At 39.2% G+C, this 24,845-nt stretch overlaps 1 protein-coding gene across 1 annotated transcript in view; it reads right to left on the bottom strand.

The window, feature by feature from the left end:
• The window catches only part of ITGA4 (integrin subunit alpha 4), a 74,347-nt gene extending 49,792 nt beyond the window's left edge, over positions 1-24,555 (bottom strand). The window contains exons 1-9 of the mRNA XM_006210226.4: positions 24,111-24,555; positions 23,634-23,755; positions 6,910-7,016; positions 6,684-6,813; positions 4,253-4,320; positions 2,835-2,964; positions 1,421-1,506; positions 668-730; positions 440-577 (exon numbers count right to left, since the gene is read on the bottom strand). Of these exons, the coding sequence (XP_006210288.2) occupies positions 440-577; positions 668-730; positions 1,421-1,506; positions 2,835-2,964; positions 4,253-4,320; positions 6,684-6,813; positions 6,910-7,016; positions 23,634-23,755; positions 24,111-24,307 (1,041 nt within the window). The 5' untranslated portion in view covers positions 24,308-24,555. The remainder of the gene's footprint in view (positions 1-439; positions 578-667; positions 731-1,420; positions 1,507-2,834; positions 2,965-4,252; positions 4,321-6,683; positions 6,814-6,909; positions 7,017-23,633; positions 23,756-24,110) is intronic.
• Between the last annotated feature and the right edge of the window lie 290 nt (positions 24,556-24,845).

The raw sequence follows: 24,845 nt of genomic DNA, 5'->3' as shown, positions 1-24,845 counted from the left end.
ATCAAGAAATTAAAAACATTTCTTACTTTAGCTTTTACTTCTAGTAATGCTTCATAATTATCTAATTATATAACGACAGTCACTGCTGAACCAAAGGAAATCTGCATTTTTAGGGCTGTATATAAATCATTCTTTCTAATTAGATTTGATCATAATAAAAGTGGAAGAAATGTCAACTACTGCAGTGAACATATACAAAATATGAACAGAGAAACTCCACACAAATGACCTTCTACTTCTGAGATATCACAATGAGACAGAGACCCATTCATCATCAGGCTCCATTTCATTTTTAGAACATCAGTATAACACCAGTATTTTTACTTTCATCAGTAAAATAAGCCTAAAAATCTAAGTCTCAGAACTCTGGAATAAGAAGAGCATCACTTTCCATCCCAATTCTAGACATGGCTTCCAGTCTGCAGACAGGGGGACTTACCGAGCCAGAGTTGATGTACACGAACACTCTCCCTTCCTCCCGGATGGTGCTCTGCATGGGCGCTCCCACGAGGAGGTCTGAGAAGCCATCTGCGTTGAGGTCCACGGCACAGACAGAAGCTCCGAAGTAAGACCCAAGCTGCTCCAAGGTAAACCACATCCAGTCATTGAGAAAAAGCAGAGTTATTCACCAAAGCCCTCCGTGATACCAAAGGGAGAGACATATTACCTGTTTACCTTTCATTTCATGTAAGATATTTAGTTCCTTTGCATCGATGCTGAATATGTATGCCTGCAATGAGGAGAAGAAATTAGGAAACGTTTGGACGCCTATCATGGTAAAGTTTTTGCATTTGATCAAAACATCAATTCTCATAACTTGTAATTGCTCAAATACATATTTTTTAAAAATCCCTTTCAGACTGATACAAAAGATTTAAGGAATCATGTTCACATTAACGTGTTCTTTGTAAAACTACCTTCTCATGAACAATCTTTCTGGTCCCTTAAAGAGAGCACAGAAAATATTTGTTTGCCTTAATTTTCAAAGAAAGGCTCAGACAAATTTATTAACATTTACACAACAATGCAATAAAAACTAGAGAGAGAAATAACATTTTATTCTTTCTAGTCTTACCGCCATTGTACCACAAATAGAGCTTCCTACCAGTCCCTTTGGCCACAAGCTTGTTAACCAGTGAATGTTACCTCTGACATCTTGAGATAATTCTATCTCAGAAACAATTACTCACAAGAAAGAGCCTCATTTGACTTACATAATTTTCCTTAAAACTCTTCTGCTCAATTTTACCTAAAAGCCGTACCATTTTCACCAATTTTACCATTAAACACAGCACACTGCTCACCATTTCTAGCCTCACTGCTCAGAATTTTTGCCATTCTTCCTTTACTATCTTATTGTCCCATACAATCTACTTGAACCTTTTGGAAGAAATAAACATAAAAACAATGTCATTCTTACTTTACCAATCTGTTCATGCTGAGGGGCTCCTCCAACTACTTCAGTAGTATGCAGACTGCGAAAATGACCGGCGGCAACTGAGTAGCCTTCAAAAAAAAAAAAGGAGAAAAGTATGAGAATTGTCATTTGCAATGGGTAAGACAGATGATCTTAAATTCACTCACAGAATTCATCACCAATCCACTCAGAACTGAATGAGAAGGAATTTAAAATGACTATGCTAAACAGTTTTAAGAATTTTTAGCAGCAATACTCAACATTGGTCATTTCTTACATGCTTTAAGCAATTATTAATATGTGTGTTATAAAACTGGTCATGTGGCTTATATTTTTAAGCCTTAAAAATTAAAGATAGCACCTCCACATTTGATTTGCTAGTCTCTACAGTATCAGGACATGCTAGCTTCTAGGATTACAACAGAAGTATTTTACCATATATAAAACATAACATTTTGAACTTTAATTAAAAGAAAAAGTCCTAAACTTCAACTTTTCTTGCCCTGAAATCTTCCTATTGTGATAAAGCTGTATGATGACACGAAAAGTAAAATAATCTTGTTTTATTCTGTGATAAAAGGCATAATACTAAATTACATTTCTTGCAATGCTTCAGAGTAGCCTTCAACCATACATAAGTAAATGTTGAATTGTTAATGAGGTCCCTCTGTTTGCAAATGAATTCCTTCAGTTTGAATGGGAGAAAAATACTGCTTTTTTCACAATTATTTCTAAGTACAAGCTGTTTATATTTGAAGCATACATGATTTAAACAAATCTGTATTTTCTAAGAAACTATAGGAAAAGCATTCCTTTTTACTACAAGGGCATTAATGCCAGAAAAATATCTTGTTTCTGAACAAATATAAAGTATCCTACTGCTGAGTTAGTAAAGAAGGAGAAAGATAAAAATAGTGAAGCTCTGGGAAATATTCTAAGAATTTATGAGGCAAAGGTCAATGAGCTGTTTTTAGACCCATATGCTTCATAATGTAACCCATTGTCCAGAATGTTGTCCGCAGTCCCACTGACTTAGTTAGTCCTTGAAAAAACTATACTTACTCATTCATGATTAAATGAGTTAATTCTTGTAGACTGCTTACAAAAGCTCCAAGGAGGTGACAGGCACTCAATAGATGCTACCTTTATAATCATAAGTTGACTGTGTAAAGATACAAGCTTATACGTGACTTACTACAAAGAGTAAACTAAACCAGGAGTTCTAATCAAAGAATTATGTGTCGATAATAGTTACATATGTTAAATATTGAGTTAACTAAAGTTTCATAGACTAGATCCTTAAAGAGGCAGTTTCTGAAATGGCCATTTTGCTCTTTTGAAGGTACAATTTCCCTTATTTATAATTATTAGTATATGTCAGGCAAAGATAATTCAACTTTGTCAATTTTCATCGTACCTAAATAACTTCCAATTTTCACTTGGTCTTCTCTGTCTAAAAAAGCCTTGTACTTATTTGTAGTCATATTGTAGACAAAAAGAGAGCCAGTCCAATAAGATGACCCTGGGGCCCCCATTACAATTAAATCCTGTAAGGAAAAAAGAAAATCATCATTTCAAAGTTTAATCTCACTACCCAAAACTTCCTCCAAATATACACTTTAAGTAAACAGTGACAAAAACACATTTTTATAGATTTCTGAAATATGAGCCTTTTATGAGTTTAAAAAAACTGTCAAAAAAAAAAAAAGCCAGAAAAGCCAGCTAATGGATTTTCACCTAAAAGTAGAATTTCAGAGGAGAAACTCTGAAACTCTCACTTCACACTATCAGTGGACTTTAAAAATCAAAGGTAGAATCACTGAACACTAGAGCAAGCTTTGGGAAAAAAAAAGGCAATGTGGTTTCCATTTAAGTAAATCATATCTGAGTAATTCATTAGTGCTCATTCCAGAGATGATCATGTGTTGACCGAGAGTTAAAAATGGACTTAATTTACTTCAATTTGCAAAAAGGCAATGACTAGTTTCCTTAATAATGTTAACTTAGAAAAAACTAAGTCAAATGGATTGGGGCATATTTGATGACAAATGTAGGAATTTAGAAAAAAGAAAGAGGGAAAGTTGGAATGAGCAAACGCTTACTTCTCTGGTGAAATATGAAACCTTTCAGCGATTAGACCTATTCAACATTTCTGTATTTCCCAAACAATCCAAACTTAAAAAAAAAAAAGGTCCTTTTAAATATAAAGTAAGAAAGAAGCATTATTATTATTTTTTTAACATAGTAGGTACTATTTTTGGAAATTGTTAAGTCAAGGCTTGATACAGACTGTCTACATAGATTTAGAAAACATTCATACATTCATAATGGGTTTCTAAGAGAAACTGGGAGATGTGGGAGTTGAGGACAACTGTACATGGCAGTTGTGTTGGAGAATAAGAGTTTGGGAATTATCTGATTTAACAGGGTAATATTAAGTTCTTAAATCTCCCAACTGTCATACTTTCTAATGAAAAATGTGGACTCACATGCTTTCTTTGCCCCTCAACTAGTCATTTAAAATAATACAATATTTTCAATGCCTAAATTAACCTACAGCTACTTTTCATTTCTATTAAATTCTTCATGAAAGGAACATTCTTTCATTTAGACAGTTGGTTCTGGGAGTCACAGTCATCTAAATATTAATATTTCCCCAATATATGTGTGGAATACTGAGTGATGAAAATTAAGTTGTAATACAGTCAAATTTAAGAGATGTATTATTCAGGTATTACATAATTTTTACTTCAAGCTTAATATCAATCTTCTGAGTTTTCAGTAGAATTAAAACTATTTGTAAACATTCATAGCAGCTATTTTTTGGACTATTACCTCTGTGTAAAAACTAGATATCCCAGCTTGACATGATCCATAATTTTCTCCAAATTTTTTTACATAATCTAAAAAAAAGTAGAAAAAATAATTCAAGATTTTATTTAAAAATAAAGACAAAATCTGTATCATTTTGTTTCTTATAAATCCTTATAAATTTACCTTTAAAGGTCTACATTTTGGAGTAACATTTTAAAAAATAGTAATTGATAAAATTTAAGATCACAAACCTCTTCTATATTAACCCTCAAACCATGTCTATGAAATAGCAATAAAAATATCTACTCTGCCTCTTTTTCATAGGAAGCAGCTTACACTCAAAAAACCGTCAGGTGAGTATCAAGACAGAGGTAAGATTTGTGGCTTCTGGCCCAGGTTTCCATTTAAAATAGGCTTCCTATATTTTGCCCAGCTGAAAATAACAGACTGAGTCAAGATGGGTATGGAGATGGAGGGTGTCTTATCACAAAGTCCCCATGCATGCACAGATGCTCTGTGAAACTTACTATGGGCACAAAGCTTGCTTTTCCTGAGGAACTGACATAAGTAAACCTCTAAGAAAAGAACAATCGGGACCATATCTTTGTTTTGGCTTTGGTAACCAGAAATATTAAATAAATTGCTACATCATTTATAATTACCACTCCCTGTCATGATTTCTCACTCCTTTTTATATCTTCTCTGGAGATATATATATATATATATATATATATATATATATATGTATATGTATATACACACACACACACACACACACACACACACACATACATACATACATACTTTGTTTAAAAAAATTTACCATAATTTTAGGTATCTTAGGTTTCTGCCATCATGATTTTTTTTTCTAGAATGTGGTTAGGTTTATATACATACACACACACACATATATTATATATTATATATATAAAATTTTTGGAGTTTGAGGGTGAGTGCACATTGTTATCCATGGACATTATCAGCCCTTGGATAGAGTCACCCAGAGAACACATGAGAAAATGTAGAGGACTGAAATCTACATCCAGGTAGGCACCAGTATTTAGTGAAGGAACTGGCCAGTGGCAAGACAAAAGCTGCTGAGCATTAAGTGGTCAAGCGCATCATCTCACACCATTAGAACTTCAGAAGTCGCCTGGTGGGTCAATTAAAAGCCCCGGGCCAGGGCCAGCTAGGTGGGGAGGGGCATGCAGTTGAGGTATCTTTAACTTGCATCTCTACTAGATTGTGCTTTGACAGCTTCCCTCCAGCCTATACAGCTAATTCCTATCACTGCACACTTGATTTTAAAGGAAACCAGGTTCATGAGGGGAAAGTCCTCATCTGGACCAGAGATTATGACTCAGGGTGGTCAGGTCTGCATTAGGGAGAGACTGCAAGACCTCAAATGATCATTCGGGCATCTACCACCAGCCAGGGAGAGATCCCTCTACTGTGAAATATTTTAAAGTGTAAACTATAAACTACTACGAAAAAGAGAAGAGTAGCTGGACTAAGTTTCAACCACAATCGAGAAGTTAAAATTCACCTTTTAACTTCTTGGCATTCAAAGGCAAATTAGGAATATAGGTGACATAATCTTTTCTATTATATCACATTCCAAGGAGGAAAGACCTCAATTAATTACTAATTGAATCAATAACTCAATGTGCATACTTGGTCCAAGTTTTGTCCAGTGATGGAAATTTTCATTGGACACTGGGGTAATCATTTTGGTTAGGAAAACTAGAAATTGGCATTCATATATATTTTATTCTTTTGAAAGGCGCATTTTTAGAATTTTAGTTCTGTTGCAGGTGTTATTTTTTTATTTCTCTGCTGACATTCACCTCTAACTTTGTTCATTTCAGTTTATGTCCTAGCTCTATATGCACTAATGCTACCTATGATCTAAAATATTTATGGAAAGACCTTTCAAACTTAAGATATCAACCCCTTACTGTTTCAAGGAAAACATGTGAATTTGAAAAAAAAAAAGACTGAGAAAGATATGCTTATATTTATACTTTGAGTCTGACTATCGTTGGAAACTAAAGGTAAAGGAAGAAACTTAAACAGCTTTCTTCCTTCTGATCAGATTTTTCAATCTAATTTTGTGATTTTAAGTGTCCCACATTTGCTGGGCATCAGGCTCACTTATACTGAATTAAAAATATACTTAATGCTAAAGTGGGAAATTATCAACTAGATGCTAGAGTTATTCAAATTAAAACTGTAGAATTCCTAGTCCAAAAAACCCACAGGACATTTTTGAAAATTAATACTACAACTGGGTTAACAAAGGAAAGGAAATAATACTTTAGTTAAAAAGAACACAGAAATTTTAAAGATCCCCCACCCCTGACAGACCATCCAAAACTGAAAATTCAAAAAACATTTTTAAAGCCATTCCCTTGTTTCTCCTGATCCACTCAGTACCCACACCATGCCTTACCTTGATAGCATGGAGCTATTCTTCTACTCAATTCTGTCCGTAAATTGGAGGGCATGCCATAGCAAACACCCGTGGGGAGCTTATTTTCATTCTTCATGTAAAATATATTTTTCCATCTATGCCCACAAGTCTGAATAAAACATAAAAGGAGACCAAATTATGTGGAGGTCACCCCCAGAATATGCGATTTCACGATGTTATCAGTGGACTGAATCCAACAACCTACCACGATGGATCCATTCTCTCCCGGCTGTCTGGAAAGCGTGACCCCCAACCACTGATTGTCTCTTTCTTCCAAACAAGTCTTTCCACAGGGGTCTCCAAGAGGGCTACCTACAGCATTTGAAAACCATTTGATCATCAGTCATCTCGAAAACAATGTTATCCTACAAGAGCAGAGAAAAACAAACACGAGGGCTTAGCCCCAAGGTTTCTTCCCTCAGCCATCTGTAGAACGCCCTCTTTCCCTGCTCCCCAATCAGCATATGTGGGGGAAACTGTTAGCTGCCCCGTGATTACGCGATACTCGTTCTCTCGCAGGTGATTCTTGTCTGTGGAAATGCCCTCTGACTGGTAACACCAGGAGGGGATGACCCCACACAGGAGGTAGCTAACCAACAGAACTAGGAGAGGGGAGGATCAGTTCAATCCAGCATCGGCCATGTGAGTACCACCACATTGTGAAATGCTGGCCAAACAATGTGCACCTCTGTTTGGATCATTTATCTAGCAACTTTATGTAAGCAACTTTACCAGAGCACTTTTTACAAATGTTTCCTGTATTGAGACTTCAAGAATAAAAGGACTATGGTCCTCAGCACTTAAGTCACAGTTTATTGAAGCTGGAAGGTGATGACTAAGCAGGTGGAAGGTGGCCTGTGTAATTGACATACTAATAATGCCTAGCATTTAAAACAAACTGCCCTGTGTAAATGTAAACCACTTAGTGGACTGTGATGTTTTCAACAAAGAAAAAAAAAAAAGACTTGAAAAACTGGATTATTTCAGTAAACGAAAAACCTCAATAGGCACTTTGACAAAGGCATGCATAGCCAGAAAGCCAAAACTATTACACACGGGCAATACAGTACTTCTAAACTGTACAAGAAAACATGATCTTCCCGGTGACTTTTTTTTTTATTGTGTTAAAGTGACTTCTTTGCTTTGTAGCTGGGATCCTATATTAAGCGTGAGTTCAATTAAGTGATTTTGGGGGAGAATGAGATGCGGTATGTTACTATTCCTTTTGCTATCTATTTCCACCCTCTTCAATTGCCCTGTGACAGTTCCATTCTACCTGAGCATAATTCCAAAGGCAGGTAAATATATTTGCACCAATTTGATTGGATAAGAACATAGAACTTGGGTATGTTTACTTAATTTTGGTACCAAGTTTTCATACATTTATAGGGACTATCCCTCAAAATCATTATGAGCTTGGTCACCTCCTATAACTGTGACCCCTACATAAAGCTCCCTGGGCAAACTCAGAATACCTACATCCATGAGGTTAGTATGAAAGTGAATTATTTGCAGTAAGTCTCCCAGGTAAGAGAGATTTTGTTTAAGGAGTGTGGAAAGATGTTTGTGTACACATTTTATACATTTAGTTGTTCTCTAAAATGTTGTTCAGGACAAACAAACACTTCAACACAGCAGAACTGAAGAAAGTTTCCTCACCCCTTCTCTGCGTGTTGATTTAGCAGGTCCAAGTGAGGCCCTGACTACCCCAAGTGACTCTCACAATCTGGAACACTGTTACCATGGCATGTGGATAATCTTTTCTTGGCCAGTTTTTTTTGCAGAATAATAACGTCAACTCCCATCTATTGGTAGTGCCTGCTTAGGGCTCGAGACTGAGAGGAAGATGACTAAGGATGGGTCTGGAAAAAGCATGTTGGGGTTGAAAAGCAATGCTTACGTGGAATGGGAAAGGAATCTTGCTGCAGCCCAAATTTTAATCAAAGATGGTCCAGGTGGAAGTGTAAGGTCTCTGTATTAAAGTTAATTTAAAAAAAAAAAAAGGAAGGGATAATAAGGGAGAGGTAAGGAGAGAGAAAAAGACACTTGTATTGTAGGATGGAGTGGTTTAGATCTAACACAGAAAGTTGTTATTGCGGATACATGATGCCAACATAATTTAAAGAAGGTGAAAGAATGAGACAGAAATTTAAAATTTCCACTGTGATGCAAATTTCAGTTTGAGTTTTTACTAAAATTGCCAGTTGCTTTTTTTTTTAAACTAACGTCAAAAACAGATGATAAGTGGATTTGTCTACCTGGACTGGAAGTTATTATTATTTATCCCAAAAGACACTTCAATAAAGAATCTTCTCTGGAAATACTTTCTAAAATTACAGTCAACCCTCAAGCTATTGTGCAGGAAGAAAATTAAGGACAGGAGAGAACAGAGGTCACAAGTTACACGTTATCTCTGCTAAAATGTGGTATAGTTAAATGGACACTCATTAAGATTACAGCCAATATTCAGAATCAAATGTACTGTTCTAGAGATGCCACCTCAATGTTTAAAAATATACAATAGTTCAGAACCACCAAATACCACGTAAACTGATGAAAATGGCCCAAAAGTTCTTATGCATACACAAAAAATAGTGAACTGTTGTCTGTTTCTTAGCTGAGCTCTCTTATTTGTAAATTTTAAAATGAAGACTAGAGAAACTCTTATGTTATTAAACTGGTCTCTGGGTCCGCAGATTATGCCCCATTGCATCCTTTGTTTCAGTTTTAGCTCCACCAGGTGACACCCTAATGCCATCATTGCTCAGTCTCACACTTAGGGTCACACACATCGATAAACCTAATAAGTGAACAGACACACAGACTCCCACTTGTATAGGTTTCTTCTTTCCACTTCTTAACTCTGCTACTGCCACCGAGCAGTACCCAACAGCACCAAAAAGGTACTTTCCAGCACTGATTACAAGAGAGCATCAGTTCGCAGAACAGACTATAAATCCCCACTACTGATGTGGGTCTTTTCTTAATTGCTTGCAACTTTCCCCTTTCCTTCTGTAGTGGTTACTGAATCTTGACTGAAAGGTCAGACCTCCACTTCACTCACCCACGGGGCCTCTCCAGAGCTACCCCTTAACCTCCTTGCTCTTGAGCCCACCCCCTTATCATGTGATCCTCAGCCTTGACTGGACATTAGGATCACCTGGGGGGGGGGTAGTTTTGAGCAAATACTGACACCTGACCTCCATTCCCAGAGGCTCAGATTTGATATGTCTGGGTTGAGACTCATATCAGAATTTTTCAAAAAGCTCCCCAGGTATTGGTAGCATGCAGCTGGGCTTGTGAGCGACTGCTCTACAACGTCCATGGTTATGGCATTTCCTAGGTTATACCATATTTGAACAGAAACTACTCTGTTTAGAAAATAATAGTAATACTTTTTTTGCCCTCCTTGGTTTCAGCTAAAGATTGAAATAGGGTATCAAATATCAAGCTGATTTTCCTCATGTAGAAATACAGTATGTCTAATTTGGTCAAAAATGATGATTATTACAACTGTCATGAGCAAGCTAATTCTCATGAACTTCCCTGAAAGAACATCATAAATAAACTCAGATTATCTTTATATTTTATCCAAATGTCATGCTGAAATGGTTTGTAATCTGGTTTTCAATTCAGCTCATACATTACTAATCTAAACTCTTAGTAAATCAAATCAGCTTCACAGTTGAAAAAAAGTATTTACATGGTTTAACATAGAAGAGGTCAGTGGAAATTACTGTGGTAATTTTCCATGTTTCATACAACTAGAATGACTAATTTGTAGCACAGTTGAATGCACTTTCCTAGCAGACATTAAAAATACAAAGCCACATAAAAACATACCCCTTATTCTAAAAATTAATCCCATCTTTCTCTTTCCTTTTTTTTTTTCTCTTTTGGTTTTCATTTGTGAAAGAAAATATAAAGTTGTATGCTTACTATTCAGTTTTTTATTTCTACTTATTGATTTTGTGTCAGTATATACATGTGTATGTGTAGGTAAATGTGATTAAGCAGTAATTTTAATAAGTGGATACAAAGGATGCTAGTACAAAGCCAATGAGGTACATTCTTTACCACCTCTATTTTTTTGTTTTGCCAGAGACTATGGAAGACTAGATATTCACTCTGAACTGTCACCTCCATGAGGACAGATTGACTATTATGTTGACTGTGGCATTCCCACAGCACAGGACAGGGCCTTAAATGCAGCAGGCAGGAACAAAATCTCTGCTGAAGGAGGGAATTCTGAAACCCACTAGACCACCACAAAACCCTTCCCTAGCAGGTACTACTGCTAAATTTTCACCAAACTCTCAGATCTAAGCTTGGAGGAGGTCAGTCTTCCATCACTACCATTCTCCCCTACTTCTCTTTCAGAACATTAGTTCCTTACGTTTTAAGATAGTAACAGATGGTCTGGAGGAAGACAGTGTTTGCAGGTTTCAGATCTTTACAAAGTGTGATACGTGAGGAGGAGGATTTAACACTGAGAACTAGCTGGGCCTACAGGAGGTGCCTGTCTCAGAGGGGCTCTGCAAGGACTGTGGGGTGTAAAGGAGGTACGTGTGAAGTGGTTGGGCCAGAGCCTGGCAGAGAAACAGGCAAACATTAGTTGATGTTAACATTATTATCTTAGGGATTAAGTTAAAGATATGATTAAGCTGCTCACATGTCATGGCATGTACCCTCCTCCACAAAATGCCCTACCACACACTGACTCATTTAATTCTCACAGGAGCAGCAGGGAACTGTGTTATCAATTCCATTTTACAGGTGAGAAAATAGAATCTTAAAGAAGTAAAATAATTTGCCCAAACCCATGGGACTGGCAAATGGAAAAGCTTAGAATGAAAAACAAAAATCTCTTAGAAATCAAAGACCGAAAAGTAGTTACTTCCTACTAGTCTGGAATCTCTACAACATTACTCTACAAATATTTCAGACGTACGAAATAACTGAATCAATTTTACTACCTAATTTTTTTTCAGCTGCAAATGTGTAAAGTATCACAAATCTGTCCACAGAAAACACAGTCAACCTTCTAGTGTTCAAGACAAAGGTCACTTCCTTAGTCCCTATCTTTCCGTGACCTTTTACTCAATTAAATCTCAATATTTTGGCATTTCCATTGAGGAAGGACCAAGGGGAAAGATCAAACTGAAAGGTCTTCTTTTTGTAACTTTTTGACAGCTTGAGCAGAGCACTTTGTGGGTAGGGGAACCTGGGACTTCTGGGTGCATTGACAAGTCTGGCTTGTCTGTCTGCGTCACTGTGCTGTGGCTTCCCCGTTGGTTCAGATATTTGACTGGGACTCTCAGTCTGGCATTCTGGCTACTACGACACCACACACACACACACACACACACACTTATCTGATCTTTCAAAACACGTGACATAATTTTCAAGCTTCGGAAAAATTGTAGAAGACCTTACTTCCACCAATTACTTTTTTAAACTTGCAGTTCCATTCCACTGAAACATGAGTCCCATATATTTCAAACGCTTGCACTCTAAATTTTTCTGAAATAATCCTGAAAAATAAATGAACCCTGTTCTAGTCTATGTTCTATAGTCACTCATTCAAGATATCTTTATTTGTAGAAGCAATAATTACTGAATGAAAACAATTATACAATTCCTTCATTTAACTAAATTCAGAATATAGAAAAAAATATGGGATTAAAAGCAAACAAACCAACTCAAATAAGACAAGACTGTAAGACCTGCTACTGCAGGGGTATCATGATTACAGAACACTTACGCCTGTGCAAACAAGACTGCCTGGCACCTAGTAGGTGTTCATTAAACGGTAAATGCGTCTGCTCCCCGGTGTACCCACATTGTGCTGATGCATCTCACCAGCAGAGGGAGCTCACAGTGCTGTGAGGTTGGATTCAGCTGTTTAAGCCAACAGCCCCTTGTTTTCGTTTCTTATCAAACCCAAATTACCATTCAATCCATTATACTGTGTTTATTATATTAAACTGTGTACTTCTCCCATACATCTAATAAAATGTGATGGTGATGTTTCTAAAAGATAACAGTGGAGTTCATGAATTTAACAGTAATGACAATAACGCCGAGTAATGAAAAGTAAAACACCCAGGTTTTAGAGGAGATACGGAACATGAAAGCACTAAACTTCTAAGCCCACTTCCTCCAGCTCATCTAGCAGCAAACAAGAGGCAAAAGAGCACACTCAACATCAAAATTAGAAGTCATTCTCAAAGTTCTGTTTTTGTTTTTCCTGAAAAACATGTTTTTAAATGTCATGTTCTCAGACTTCCTAATCAAAATCTGATCATGGCAAATAATAATGCTCAATTTATGTGAGAAACAGCTCCTATAATCACAGGCCTGAGAAAGCCAGCTATTTCAGTCCTCTTTTTAATTTTTTATTTTATAACTTATTTTATTTTGCTGTATTTAGGAAGAGAGTCCAACACAGAGGTGAGCACCTTCAGGGAATAGAGCCAAGCTTGAGGGTTGCAATTTTATGACTCTGGGCTGATTTTGAGTCATCACTAGACTTCAGAACTCTAGAAAACCAGCCTGTTTGTCAGCTTGAAACTAAGATTAGGGTTTTTTTCCAGGGACCTTAGACCTTAGGCCCAAAGTTCTTCAAATTCCTGCAGAAAACCTACATAAGTTTTGTTTTGTTTTTCACTAAATACAGCAGAAAAATATACAGCAACTGAGATGTCTGCTAAGCATAATTTAAGGAAAGAATGCTGTCTCACAAAAACTTATATATTTACACAATAAATGATTATATTTGTTTTATGCTTTCTGTGTACCAAGCACACCCTTAATACATACAAATACATATATTAACTCATTTAATTTTCATTATGTCCCTATGATGTAGGTCTTACTATCATCATTATCCCAATTTTACAGATGGAGAAGCTGAAACAAAGGTTAAGCACCTTGCTGTAAATCATACTCCCTTACAAGTGGGGGAATGAAGAACTTAAACCCATACTGTCATCCACCACCTACACTGTTACAATGATTTGCTATTAGTACTTTTCCCTATTAATCAGGGAATGAATCCAAGTATCAGCATTATTAATAATCCTAGACTAATTCTATTTCGTAACAACTTATTATAACATTAACTTCTAACATTAGAAAATAAGGAAAGAAAATCCTCTACTTTCATGGTTTTCAACTAATTACTTTGAATTAAGGAGCCTCTTGAAAAAGTATCACTAATACATAGATACCATCTGAACTGTCTCTGAAACGAGCAATACAAAAATGTAAACAGAAAAAAAACTCCAGGGAAACCTGCTCTCACTTAATGCTTGGTGGTCAAAACTGGAGTCCTGAGCTTGGTTTTGGAAATCACACGATAGGATGGAGGAGAAGATTAGGATGATAGTTTTCAAAATATATAAGAGAAGTAAAAATCTGTCAGGGGGTCCAAGGCATTGTCCTGTACCAGTCAATGCAGGATCAGTCTGAGATGAGGGGTCACAGATAACAGAGGTCATCTCTCAGTTCGAAGTTGAAAGGGTGAGATAGGATGTTGCAGAGACAATGATTTGCAGACAAAATAATGATATTCTAATGAATACTAGAAAATGATCATAAGAAAACAGAATAGCATTGGGGTGAGGTAGACCTAGAAAGATTTTGCTCAGGGTAGATACTGACAAGTCTTCTACACTGGGTATAACTGAAAAAGGACACAACTAATCTACTTCACAAAATATCTTTTGTAAAAGAGATTTCACAACTAAGTCCATACTCTTACTATTTCTTAACATATTCATCATGAATTACAGTATTTCATATAAATTACACGAAAAAGTTTTCCTGCCATTTAAAAAAAAAAATTCTTGAGGATAAACTGAGAGCATCAGAGCCCAGTCCTGTCACTTGCAAGTCTGCTTCCATAGTCTAACTTGGTGTTTCCAGCTATTCCTAAAATTGAAAGCCCTTGTTTTTAAAGATGGCCAGTTCTAAGCTCCCTATCTCAGGAGTGTGTATTGTTTAGCTTGCCTGGTGTGACCAGGCAGAGCCTGGAACCCAGTGCTGGCACAGACCTCTTTGGAATGAGGCTGAAATATACAGAAAATCCCAGAGGGTCCCACCCAAATCTGAGAAATGTATCCATCCACTTCACATTCATTGAGATGCCACTGTATGTTCATCAAAACTGGTCAGAACTGGCTCCATTACTCAAGCGCCCACTCTATCCAGGAAACGTTCTCTCATCATCCAAACAATTTCTTCTCCCCACTGTATATGTCCCTATTGTTACACTTAGTAATGTTTTCTCATAAGTAATCACCTGTTTACTTGTCTCCCCTGTCACCGAGTTCTTTGAGGGCTTTTGCCATCTCAGTCAACGTTCTATGCTTAGTACTAGCGTAAGTAATTGATAAAATTTATTTAATAAATAAAGAACCCAGTTAAAAGAGTTGCCATCTACTACCAATATATTCTCACTTTTCACCCCCTGGCAATGTGGCTTCACCACTAAAACTGGTCTTACCAAGGTTAGTAATGAACCGACTCTCTCTAAATCCAAAGAAACCTCCTAAGTTCTCACCTAGCTTGACATCTTGGCAAATTTTGATACTGCCAACCACTCACTTCTCAAAATCTCTCATCCTTTCACTTCCATAATGCCCGATTACCTGATTTCCTAACTACCTCTTTGGCTTTTCCTTCTCCATCTATTTTTCAGGCTCTTCTTGTCTTCTCCAATAGTTCTCAACCATGGATGAATACTGGAATCACCTGGGTGCCTTTGGAAACCCCTGATGCCCTACTGAGAGTTCTGCACCCAATTTCAACATGTATATATGTGTGCGAAGTTTTTCCACATCAGCAGCAAGCAATTCTCTGATACCAGGTGGGTGTCCTACAATTCAACTCAATTGTTAACACTATCTCCCTGGAGATACTGTCAGATCCCATGGGTTAAGGGTTCAGTCCTACAAGCTCCTTGACATAGGTCTTAGTGATAATTTTTCAAATCTGACACCAAAAGCAAAAATAAATGAGACTGTAGCAAACTAAAAAGCTTCTGCACAGAAAAGGAAACCATCAACAAAATTAAAAAGGCAACCTATGAATTGGAGAAAATATTTCCAAATTATATCTGATAAGGGGCTAATATCCAAAATATATGAAGAACTGATATAAATAGCAAAACAAGCAAACGATCTGAGTAGTAGACCTGAACAGACATGTTTCCAAAGAAGACATACAGATGGACAAGAGGTATACAAAAAGATGCTCAACATCATTAATCATCAGGAAAATGCAAATCAAAAACACAATGAGCTATCACCTCACATTTATTAGAATGGCCATTATCAAAAAGAAAAGAAATAACAAAGGCTGGCAAAGATGTGGGAAAAAGGATGTGCACTGTTGGTGGGAATGTAAATTGGTGCAATCACTATGGAAACAACATGGAGGTTCCTCAAAAAATTAAAACTAGAACTACCATATGATCCAGCAATCCCACTTCTGGGTATTTATCTGAAGAAAATGAAAATGCTAACTCAAAAAAATATTATGTACGTTCAATGCAGCCACGTTCAATGCAGCATTATTTACAATAGCCAACACATGGAAACAACCTAAGTGTCCATTGATGGATGAATGGATGAAGAAACTGTGGTGTGTACATAGGCAATGGAATATTATTCAGCTATAAAAAAGAATATAATCTTGCCATTTGCAACAACATAAATGAACCTCAATGACACTATGCTAAGTGAAATAAGTCAGACAGGGAAAGACAAATATTGTATGGTCTCTTATATGTGGAATTGAAGAAAACAAGCTTATAGATACAGAGAACAGATGTATGGTTATGGTCGCTAGAAGTTGGGGGTGGGGAGAGAGAAGTGGGTGAAGGGAGTCCAAAGATAAAGAGAGAAAAATAAATTCAGTACATTACTGAACTACACCAAAAAACAGCTTACTATTATCTAGTAATGTGTGACTATCTCCTACGGTGTTAGGAAACTTAGGCAACTTTAATAAATTAACACAAAACTTCCTAAATGGGTAACAGAACTTGTAGAAGAAATCTGAAAGGTAAAAATTCCCTGGGAGTATCTGTTCAGCTGATTATAATAGATGAGAAATAAAAAAAAGACTGCTCCCCACCTCCCAGTATGACCTCCACTGCCCCCCCCACACACACACCCTCACACATTTTAGATGCCAATCTCAAGTCCAGATTACCACTGGCTATTGAAGTTTCCAACGATTTTCTCCCTTTGTTTGATTAATTTGCTAGAGTGGGTCACAGAACTCAGAGAAGTTTACTTACTAGATCACCACTTTTTTTTATAAAAGGGTGTAACTCAGGAACAGCCAGATGGAAGAGACGCACAGTATGAGGCATGGGGAATGTGCGGGGAGCTTCCACACCCTCTCTAAGAGCACCATTCGTCCTAACCTCCAGGTGTTCACCAACCCTAACCTTTTGGGTTTTTAATAGAGGCCTCATCACACAGGCATGACTGATTGAATCACTGGCCACTGGTAATTGGTTCAACCTCCAGCCCCTCTTCTCTCACTGGAGGTCAGGGGGATGAGAATGAAAGTTCCAACCCTCTAATCATAAGGTTGGCTCCACCTGAAAACCAGCTTCATCCTCAGGTCCTAAAGTCATCTCATTAACATAACAAAAGACATATTTATCACTCTAGTAATTTAGAAAACTCCAAGTGTTTTAGGAGCTCTATGCCAGAAATGGGGATGAGGACCAAATACACATTCTTATTATAAATCACAGTATCACAATTACATAGACCCACTTCCAGGAATTTTGTTAGTTTGGGAGGAGGCCACCAGCACTGGTACTCTTAAAGCTCTGCAGGAGAATCTAGGTTGCAGCCAGAGTCGAGAAGAACTGCTCTAGCTGCTTCTTAAACTGTAGGATTCCGGTGGGATTTCTCCTGGGCCCTATGACCTATTCAGCCTCAAGAGTTCCCAGGTTAAACTCATTAACCTCCACGGCTTTGATTACCATCTCTACACCAATTACCTTCAATTCTGAAGTGCCCACCAGACCTGTACACCCATCTGATCACTAGACATTTACTTATGTATCTCACAGGACATAGCACCAGCATCCATCCAAGAGCCCAGGTCAGAACCTCGGGTAACATCTTTGAAACCTTCTAATCTTTTCTCTCTTTCTCATTTAATAATTACAAAGTCCAGGTCACAGAGACCTGCTCTGCAGAGAAACAGCAGATTTCACCACTGACGAAGCCAAAGGTCAGTGCAGCCACTGTGGACCCTGTGCAGATTTTGCCAGCTTTCGCCCCATAGGTACTTGTGTTCATTGATGCCTGGGACTCCTTTCCTCCCTCAGGAGCCCAGGAACCACACGAGCAGCCATCCCAGGTCTCTGTGGCTTCCCTAGTGTGAAGTCAGCCACTTTAGTCCCATCCTGTACCCGCCAGAGCCTAGTGCTCAGGCCTCTGTGGCTATGCAAGGGCAAGACACCAGCCTAGACCCTGGTGGCTGACCCCACCACCGTGCCCAGGCTCAGGGTTCGCCCCTCCAGCTATGCATCTGTGTGCCACTGGCCTGATGGCTGTCATTAGTTTTCACCGCAGTGCACACACCCGGGGGCAGTGTGCAGCCCTGGGGGAGAACACAGTCAGGGCCCTGCGGGTTCTTATGCACCTGGATCAGACCCCGCCTGCTGTCACTGCTCAGCGCCACCACACCCACCTGTAGCTCACAGCTCCCAACTGTGCCTCTGCTTCCCCCAGCCCAACATCTGCCACCAGCCTCCCCAGCGTTGTGCACACCCCCAGGAAGAGGGTCAACCACACAAGAGTGTGCTGACGGCTAGGGCTTCTGCAGCTGCTGGAGAGCCTACAAAGATGTAACAAAGATAATCCCCACCTACCGCTCCAACCTGCCAGCCATTGACACGCCACAGTTCAACTGAATGCATTTTTCTTTCCATCCAAAGATGCCACCCTTTCATAGACCTCAGGGTCTTCGTGCACACTGCTCGCTCTGGCTCCTCTTTCCCATAACCTCCTCTCTAAGACATGATTTTTTTCAGCTTTCCACTAGAACATCAATTCCTTAGGAAGACATCACCTTAGTCTAACTAGATCTTCTCACCACAGTTTCCTATAATAACCTGACCTATAGACTGTAATCCCCTAGGGGCAAGGGCCATGGTGCTTTTCTACATCCAGGTTCTGGAACTTTGACATCCCTTGATAAATGACCGAATGAATAAATGACCCAAATGTACCATGGATTACCGTACCTGGTCCAAGAACTGCTGCCAAAGGGAGATCTTTTACAGTCATTAGAAATATCACTCAGTGGTAAGTACACTTTAGGCAAAAAAGAAAATGCATTTTAGAAAACCTCATTTCCCAAATTAGGTGGAAACTATTCTTTTAGAGATGGAGTTTGGGTAATTGCTAGAAATCAGGAGACTCAATTCTTTTAATATGTTAGTGTATTAATCTGTCTTAATTTTGTGCATAATTAGCATAACAACCTATGCTCATGGATGATTTTTCAAAATGACCAGTCTGTATCCACATCAGCTTCATGAGCTAAAATTGAGTATCACAAGTGAAAAAGAAAAGGAAAATTATCAAGAACATATCTGAGTTTCAACAATGAGAGGTTTGCCTTTTAATGTTAAGCTAATAATTCCTACAAACGAGGCAGAAGTGAGAGTGAGGTAATCAATAGTTTAATGATACAATGCTAATTATCTCAACCTCTTCCAAATAGGTTATGAACCAGGAGGCTGGCTGAGGTAATATAATTTCCAGAAAGAAATCTGAAGGGGAATAATGATGACTAACTTGTGATAAACCATCGTTCCTTCCAGTAAGAAAAAGAGGTACAAGCAGGGAGCTTCAGGTTCTAGTAACTCCACAGCACTGCTCTAGGAAAGAAAAGTGAAAATCCTATTCATTTCGTGCATAGACACTAGGAAAGCCCCTGCTACAGAAGTTATTTTACCCAGGGAAGTTATCTTTCTCTAGAGCAGTCACGTCCAATAGAAACAGAATACAAGCTATGTATGAAATATTTTATAGTAGTCACATTAAAAAGTAAAAATAAGTAAAATTAATCTAATAATATATTAGTAATATATTTTCTTTAACCTAATACACCCAAAATATTCTCATTACAATATGAAATCAATATGAATTTTAAAATACTGATTTGAACATGCGATCAGTATCTCCAAAGAGATTTTATATATATATATATATTTTTTAGTACTAAGTCTTTGAAATCCAGGATGTAATTTGCATTACAGTACCTCTCACTACAAACTAGCCACATTTCAAGTGCTCAATGAGCACACGTGGCTGCTGGCTACCATACTGGGCTGTGTAACTGAGTAACTTTAGCTTCTATTACCCAAATAAGTATAAGTGTGCATGTCTGCACGTGCATGTACACATGTGTAATGCTATTAGTGGCAACTCCAAAGGAATGAAAGATTTGGTAAGTCTTTTGAATAACCAAATAAAGACAATATTTTTAGTGTAAGTTCATAGTCATTTATTATGTATTTTATTATGTTCTAATTCTTTGACTATTGGTAATCTATGGATGGACCATGATTAAATGTATTCATGAAGTCATTATTTGTGATGCCTTAATTTAGCAACCATCTGTGATCAAAGTTTCCTTTAAAAAAAAAAAAAAAAAAACCTCAGCAAGGATGCAAAGTGCCTGAGTGGAACAGCAACTAAACATCATTATGGCCTCCCCAGACATGGAGCCTTCATGAACAAGTTTGGATTCGGACCCTCCTCATAGGGAGGACCACCTTCCTTCAGTTCAGAGGGAAGCACCAGGGAAGTGAGGGGAGGGACACTTCTTAGGCAGGCAGAGGAGTGGAAGAAGCCTGTTCGCATGCAGGAAGAAAAGCACCTCTCCCACAGTCAATTCACTTCACTAAAAGGGGTACCTTACTCTCAACACTTTATACTCTGCTGAACATTCTAGATAAATGGGCATTTGCTGTTCACTTTCGGTTATCACTACAGTGACTATTCCACAGTATGGGGAACATTATCCATGGTGGGGGAGGGGGAATAGAGGGGCTGAAGGGAGGGAGGAGGGGCATTCATCTCCTCTTTTGCGGGTAGGAGTCTATCTGAATCAAACTTTGATCTGAAATTCTAACTGAGATCTAAAGACTAGCCATGTGGAGAGCACTTTGAATTGTGTAGGAGATGGGCACCGTTTTAAGATCTTTCAACTTCATCTCCTCGCTAGCAAGTGAAGCCCTGAATGGAAGAAAACATGGCAATCATAGATCAATCTTTAGTTATTATAAGACTTTTTGGTTGGGCCAATAAAAAACATTTTCACTGTGTTTCCACTGTTACCTTTTCACTTGTACCTTTAATTTTCTGTTTCATCTATTAATTGTCCATATATATAACTTCAACCTGCCTATAACAGATAACATGCAGACATAGACTTAAGTAGAAAATATATATTAAAAAGTAAACTAATATTTTTGAATGTCAGTTATATGCCAGGTACTGAGTAAGCACTTTCCATACATTATAGTCACCCACATTTGAGACAGGACAACTGAAGCTATGTTATACAGACGATTATGTGTGTGTATATATACATATTTTTCCCTGAAAATTCTTCATGAAGAATATTACATAGTCCACCAAGCTGAGAATCCTTCACTGTCTTTAGTTACTGATTTACTGCTTTCAGTATTTCCTTTCTAGACATTATCCTCAATCCCCTATTTTAAAGCTTCAAGTTACTGCTGAGTTTGTTCTAGAAACACACAATTTCTTTACATGAGAAAGAGATGGTATACTGCTTAAAATGCTATATAAGAAGTAACTCCAGTCAACTCTTTTGCAAATGCTCAAAGCCATTACTACAGCCATTAGTGCTGCAATCAGTTGACTGACTAGAAATCTTGTCTTTCTTTTTGCCTTTCATCTCATTCGGTAAATGTCTTTTTTTATTGATCAAGAATTTGAAAGTTAAAAACAGCTCTTTGGCTTGTCATTTCTAATTAATTCTTTTAGCCACCAATGGTTGATGGCAATTACACTTTCACTTTGCTTTTATTTATTTATCTATCCAACATAATTTCACTTAATTCATGTTTGCTGCCCATCTACCACGTGGATGTTTCTCTGAGGATATTTCTGTAATCAATCCCTATGCTCCACATGCCCAAAGAATTCAGGACTTCCATCCATTTTGACAGGCATTATTATCTTCAGTTTTATATACTATTATGACAGGATCTTTCCAGTTAAATACAGACATCTAGAAATAGACTCAGTGCCCTTCTAGACAGGAAGTAAGTGCTAAATACCAGTCGTTATTATGTCACAAATCAGGAAACTATGACAGGACAACAAAAATAAAAAATTTCCCTCCTGAGACCTTGTCAAGATCCTCTGGCAGATCAAGGTTGTCTGTTCCACTCCCTAATTCTTCATCCCACATCTCTCTCATGCAATGAAAAATATGCTGTGCAGAATTATTCCAAATGGATAGGTCTGTGAATGTGTTATGCTTTCCAAGTCTGTCTTTTTGGATGGAAGATGTTTAATGAGAGGCTGGGGCTTATTCTACACACTGCAGACAACTCCTAGGCTCTTACGGGGAGGCTCTCTGAGTTAAAAATAAAATTCTGTTATGTGTATATACTAATTTGAATTCATTCTCAGTGAAGGGAAGCAGCTTCCCAGTTTGAGAAAAAGCAAAGACTATACAAAAAAAACCCCAAAAAACAAATTAGAGGATGTTAAAGATGCAGTAACTAGCTTATCCCAAAAGTCTATTGATAGGAAAGATAAATGGGAAAAATTCACAAATAACTCACCAGCTCAGCAGACAACATATTGGACTCTTCATTGAGGCTATTTTATTTGCCTTGAAGATGCATACACGGAAGGAAAGGGCTTGGACTTTGGACCCCCATCTTCCACTCACTAGCTGAGTAACTTCAGAAAAAGTCCTTGCAACTCTCTGAGTCACAGAGTTCTCACATACGAAGCAAGAACAGTGCCCACCATGACCCAGTGCTGCTTTGCGGGAAATAAACAACATATATAGCAGTTCCTAACAGTGTCTGGAACAAGATAGGGTCTGAATTAATATTAGTTCCCCTTTCTTCCCCCATGTGTCTGTGCAAAGCAAATTTGCTTTTGGCTTTGAAACATGAACTTTCTCCCCTCCCACACAAGAACACATTTTTTTCAAGTTGTCACAAAATTAAGATGAGACATTAAGAAATGACTTCAAATAAAGGTATCCACTTAACATCACAGTTTTTGGAGAGAAAATTAAATACTTCTACATTAAGCCCCATTTTAATTATATTAACAATGAAGATGCCAATTTTTCCTTGTGCTCTTCTTTCACATTTCATATTCTAAGTAAAACGATATCCTTTTCTTTTTTAGAAAGCCCTTAGGCTATATGACAGGGTATGGGATCAATTCCAACTGCTATTCCTGATTTGCCCCTTAGCCTGTTCCTTAACAAGGCTGACAGGTCAAAGATGGAAATAAAATTCTCCAGTCTTGCCTTAGCTGGATCCTGTCCTGAATGTGCTGAGAGACTTTAAAATGTGTTTTACACTTGGAGGGGAGGTGGGTGGGAGGAGAGGTGAAGAGAAGGTTTTCTAAGAAACTTTGCTCCATATAGTTTTGACAGAGCACTGCAATCATGGTCGACCATAAGCAAAAGGGAGAAAAATACTGACAGAAAGAAGGAGACCGCTTTTATGTTAAGGGACGATGATGTGGAGTTACGAGTGAAAACCATTTGCTTTAAACTAGAAGTAAAAGGCAACATGAATTTTTCCAGGACGTGTGCTACTGTAGGATCCACAAACGTGTGTGGAGTCACTAGCTCCTGGTCCCAGACCCAACTCACCCAGCTGGAGCTGTTCGCACGTCCGCTCTGGATTCCCTCCGATCTTGCATCTGTAAATCGCGCCAGGATTGACCACCGAAGCGTTGGCGAGCCAGTTGGCCGTGGGCGCCCCGACTACAAGCCTGAAGCGAGAAATGTGCACGTGCGCGCAGACGTGAGCTGTGCTACCCACTGAACTCCGGGTCCCCGCAGACGTGCAGCTGCCAGCGCAGCTGCTCCCCACCCCGCCTCCTCCGCCCACCACCCCGCGCACCCAACCCGCCACCCCGAACTCCACGGCCCTGTGCCAGAACGCACCCCAGTGCTGCCACCCTCAAGATAAGTTTCCCGAGCACACCCTTAGCGAGCTGGCTGTCGCAGCGTTCCCCTCCTGCCTCCTCCAGAGGAAGGAAAGTTTGAACCATGCAGGGAATCCCTGAGGCACCTTTTGCTCGCCCGTCTGAAATGCCGAGGGCGCCCGAGCCAGACCCCACTCACCATCGGTTTGCCCCGTGGCTGTGCAGCACCACCGAGTAGCCAAATAGAGTGTTGGGGGGACCCTTGTAGAGTAGCGCGTTCTCTGTGTCCACGTTGTAGGGGCGCCCGGTCCGGACTACCAAGCACAACAGCAGCATCACCGCCTCCCGGATGGCAGCTCCTCGGGGACCCGGCCCGCGCCTCGACTGCTCAGCCATGCGCTCTCGGAGGGGAACATTCAAGACCAAACGGCCACCGTCCGTCCCAGAGTTGCGCGGGATGCGACGGTCGGTCAAAGGGAAGAGCGCCCCAAGAGAAGAGGCTTAGCTTGTCCGGCGCCGGCTGGCGGGCAGGCGGGAGGGAAGGAGGGAGGGAGCAACAGAGGAAGGGAGGGGAAGTGGGGCCGCGGCGGGCGGAGCGATCAGAAGTAGTAGGGGATGCTGCGCGCCCGCCCGGACGCACGCCCAGTTTCTGCAGCCGCGAGGTGCGGTGCTCCCGCGGTCCTGGGCTGAGGGCCGCTGGGTGGGGTCCCGGGCGTGGTACGGAGGCGCAGGGCCCGGCTCCGTCTCCCCGGGCGCGTGGCTGTAGGGGGCGCTAGGGGACCTTGGCTGCGCAGGGCGAGCGTCCGGGCTGGGGTCTCCTAGCCCCGGAGGAGCTTGGGACGTCTCTGGGCTGCCGGGACTTTACAAGAGTGGAGCAGGAAGGAGTCCGGGTTTCGCCTTTCAAGCTTGGATGGGTCCTAGAAGCGTGGCGGCG

The sequence above is a fragment of the Vicugna pacos genome, chromosome 5 (assembly GCF_048564905.1).
Source record: "Vicugna pacos chromosome 5, VicPac4, whole genome shotgun sequence".
Classification (NCBI taxonomy): Eukaryota; Metazoa; Chordata; class Mammalia; order Artiodactyla; family Camelidae; genus Vicugna; species Vicugna pacos.
Note: the sequence above shows the minus strand (reverse complement) of the source record. Positions and strands in the feature narration are given on the sequence as shown.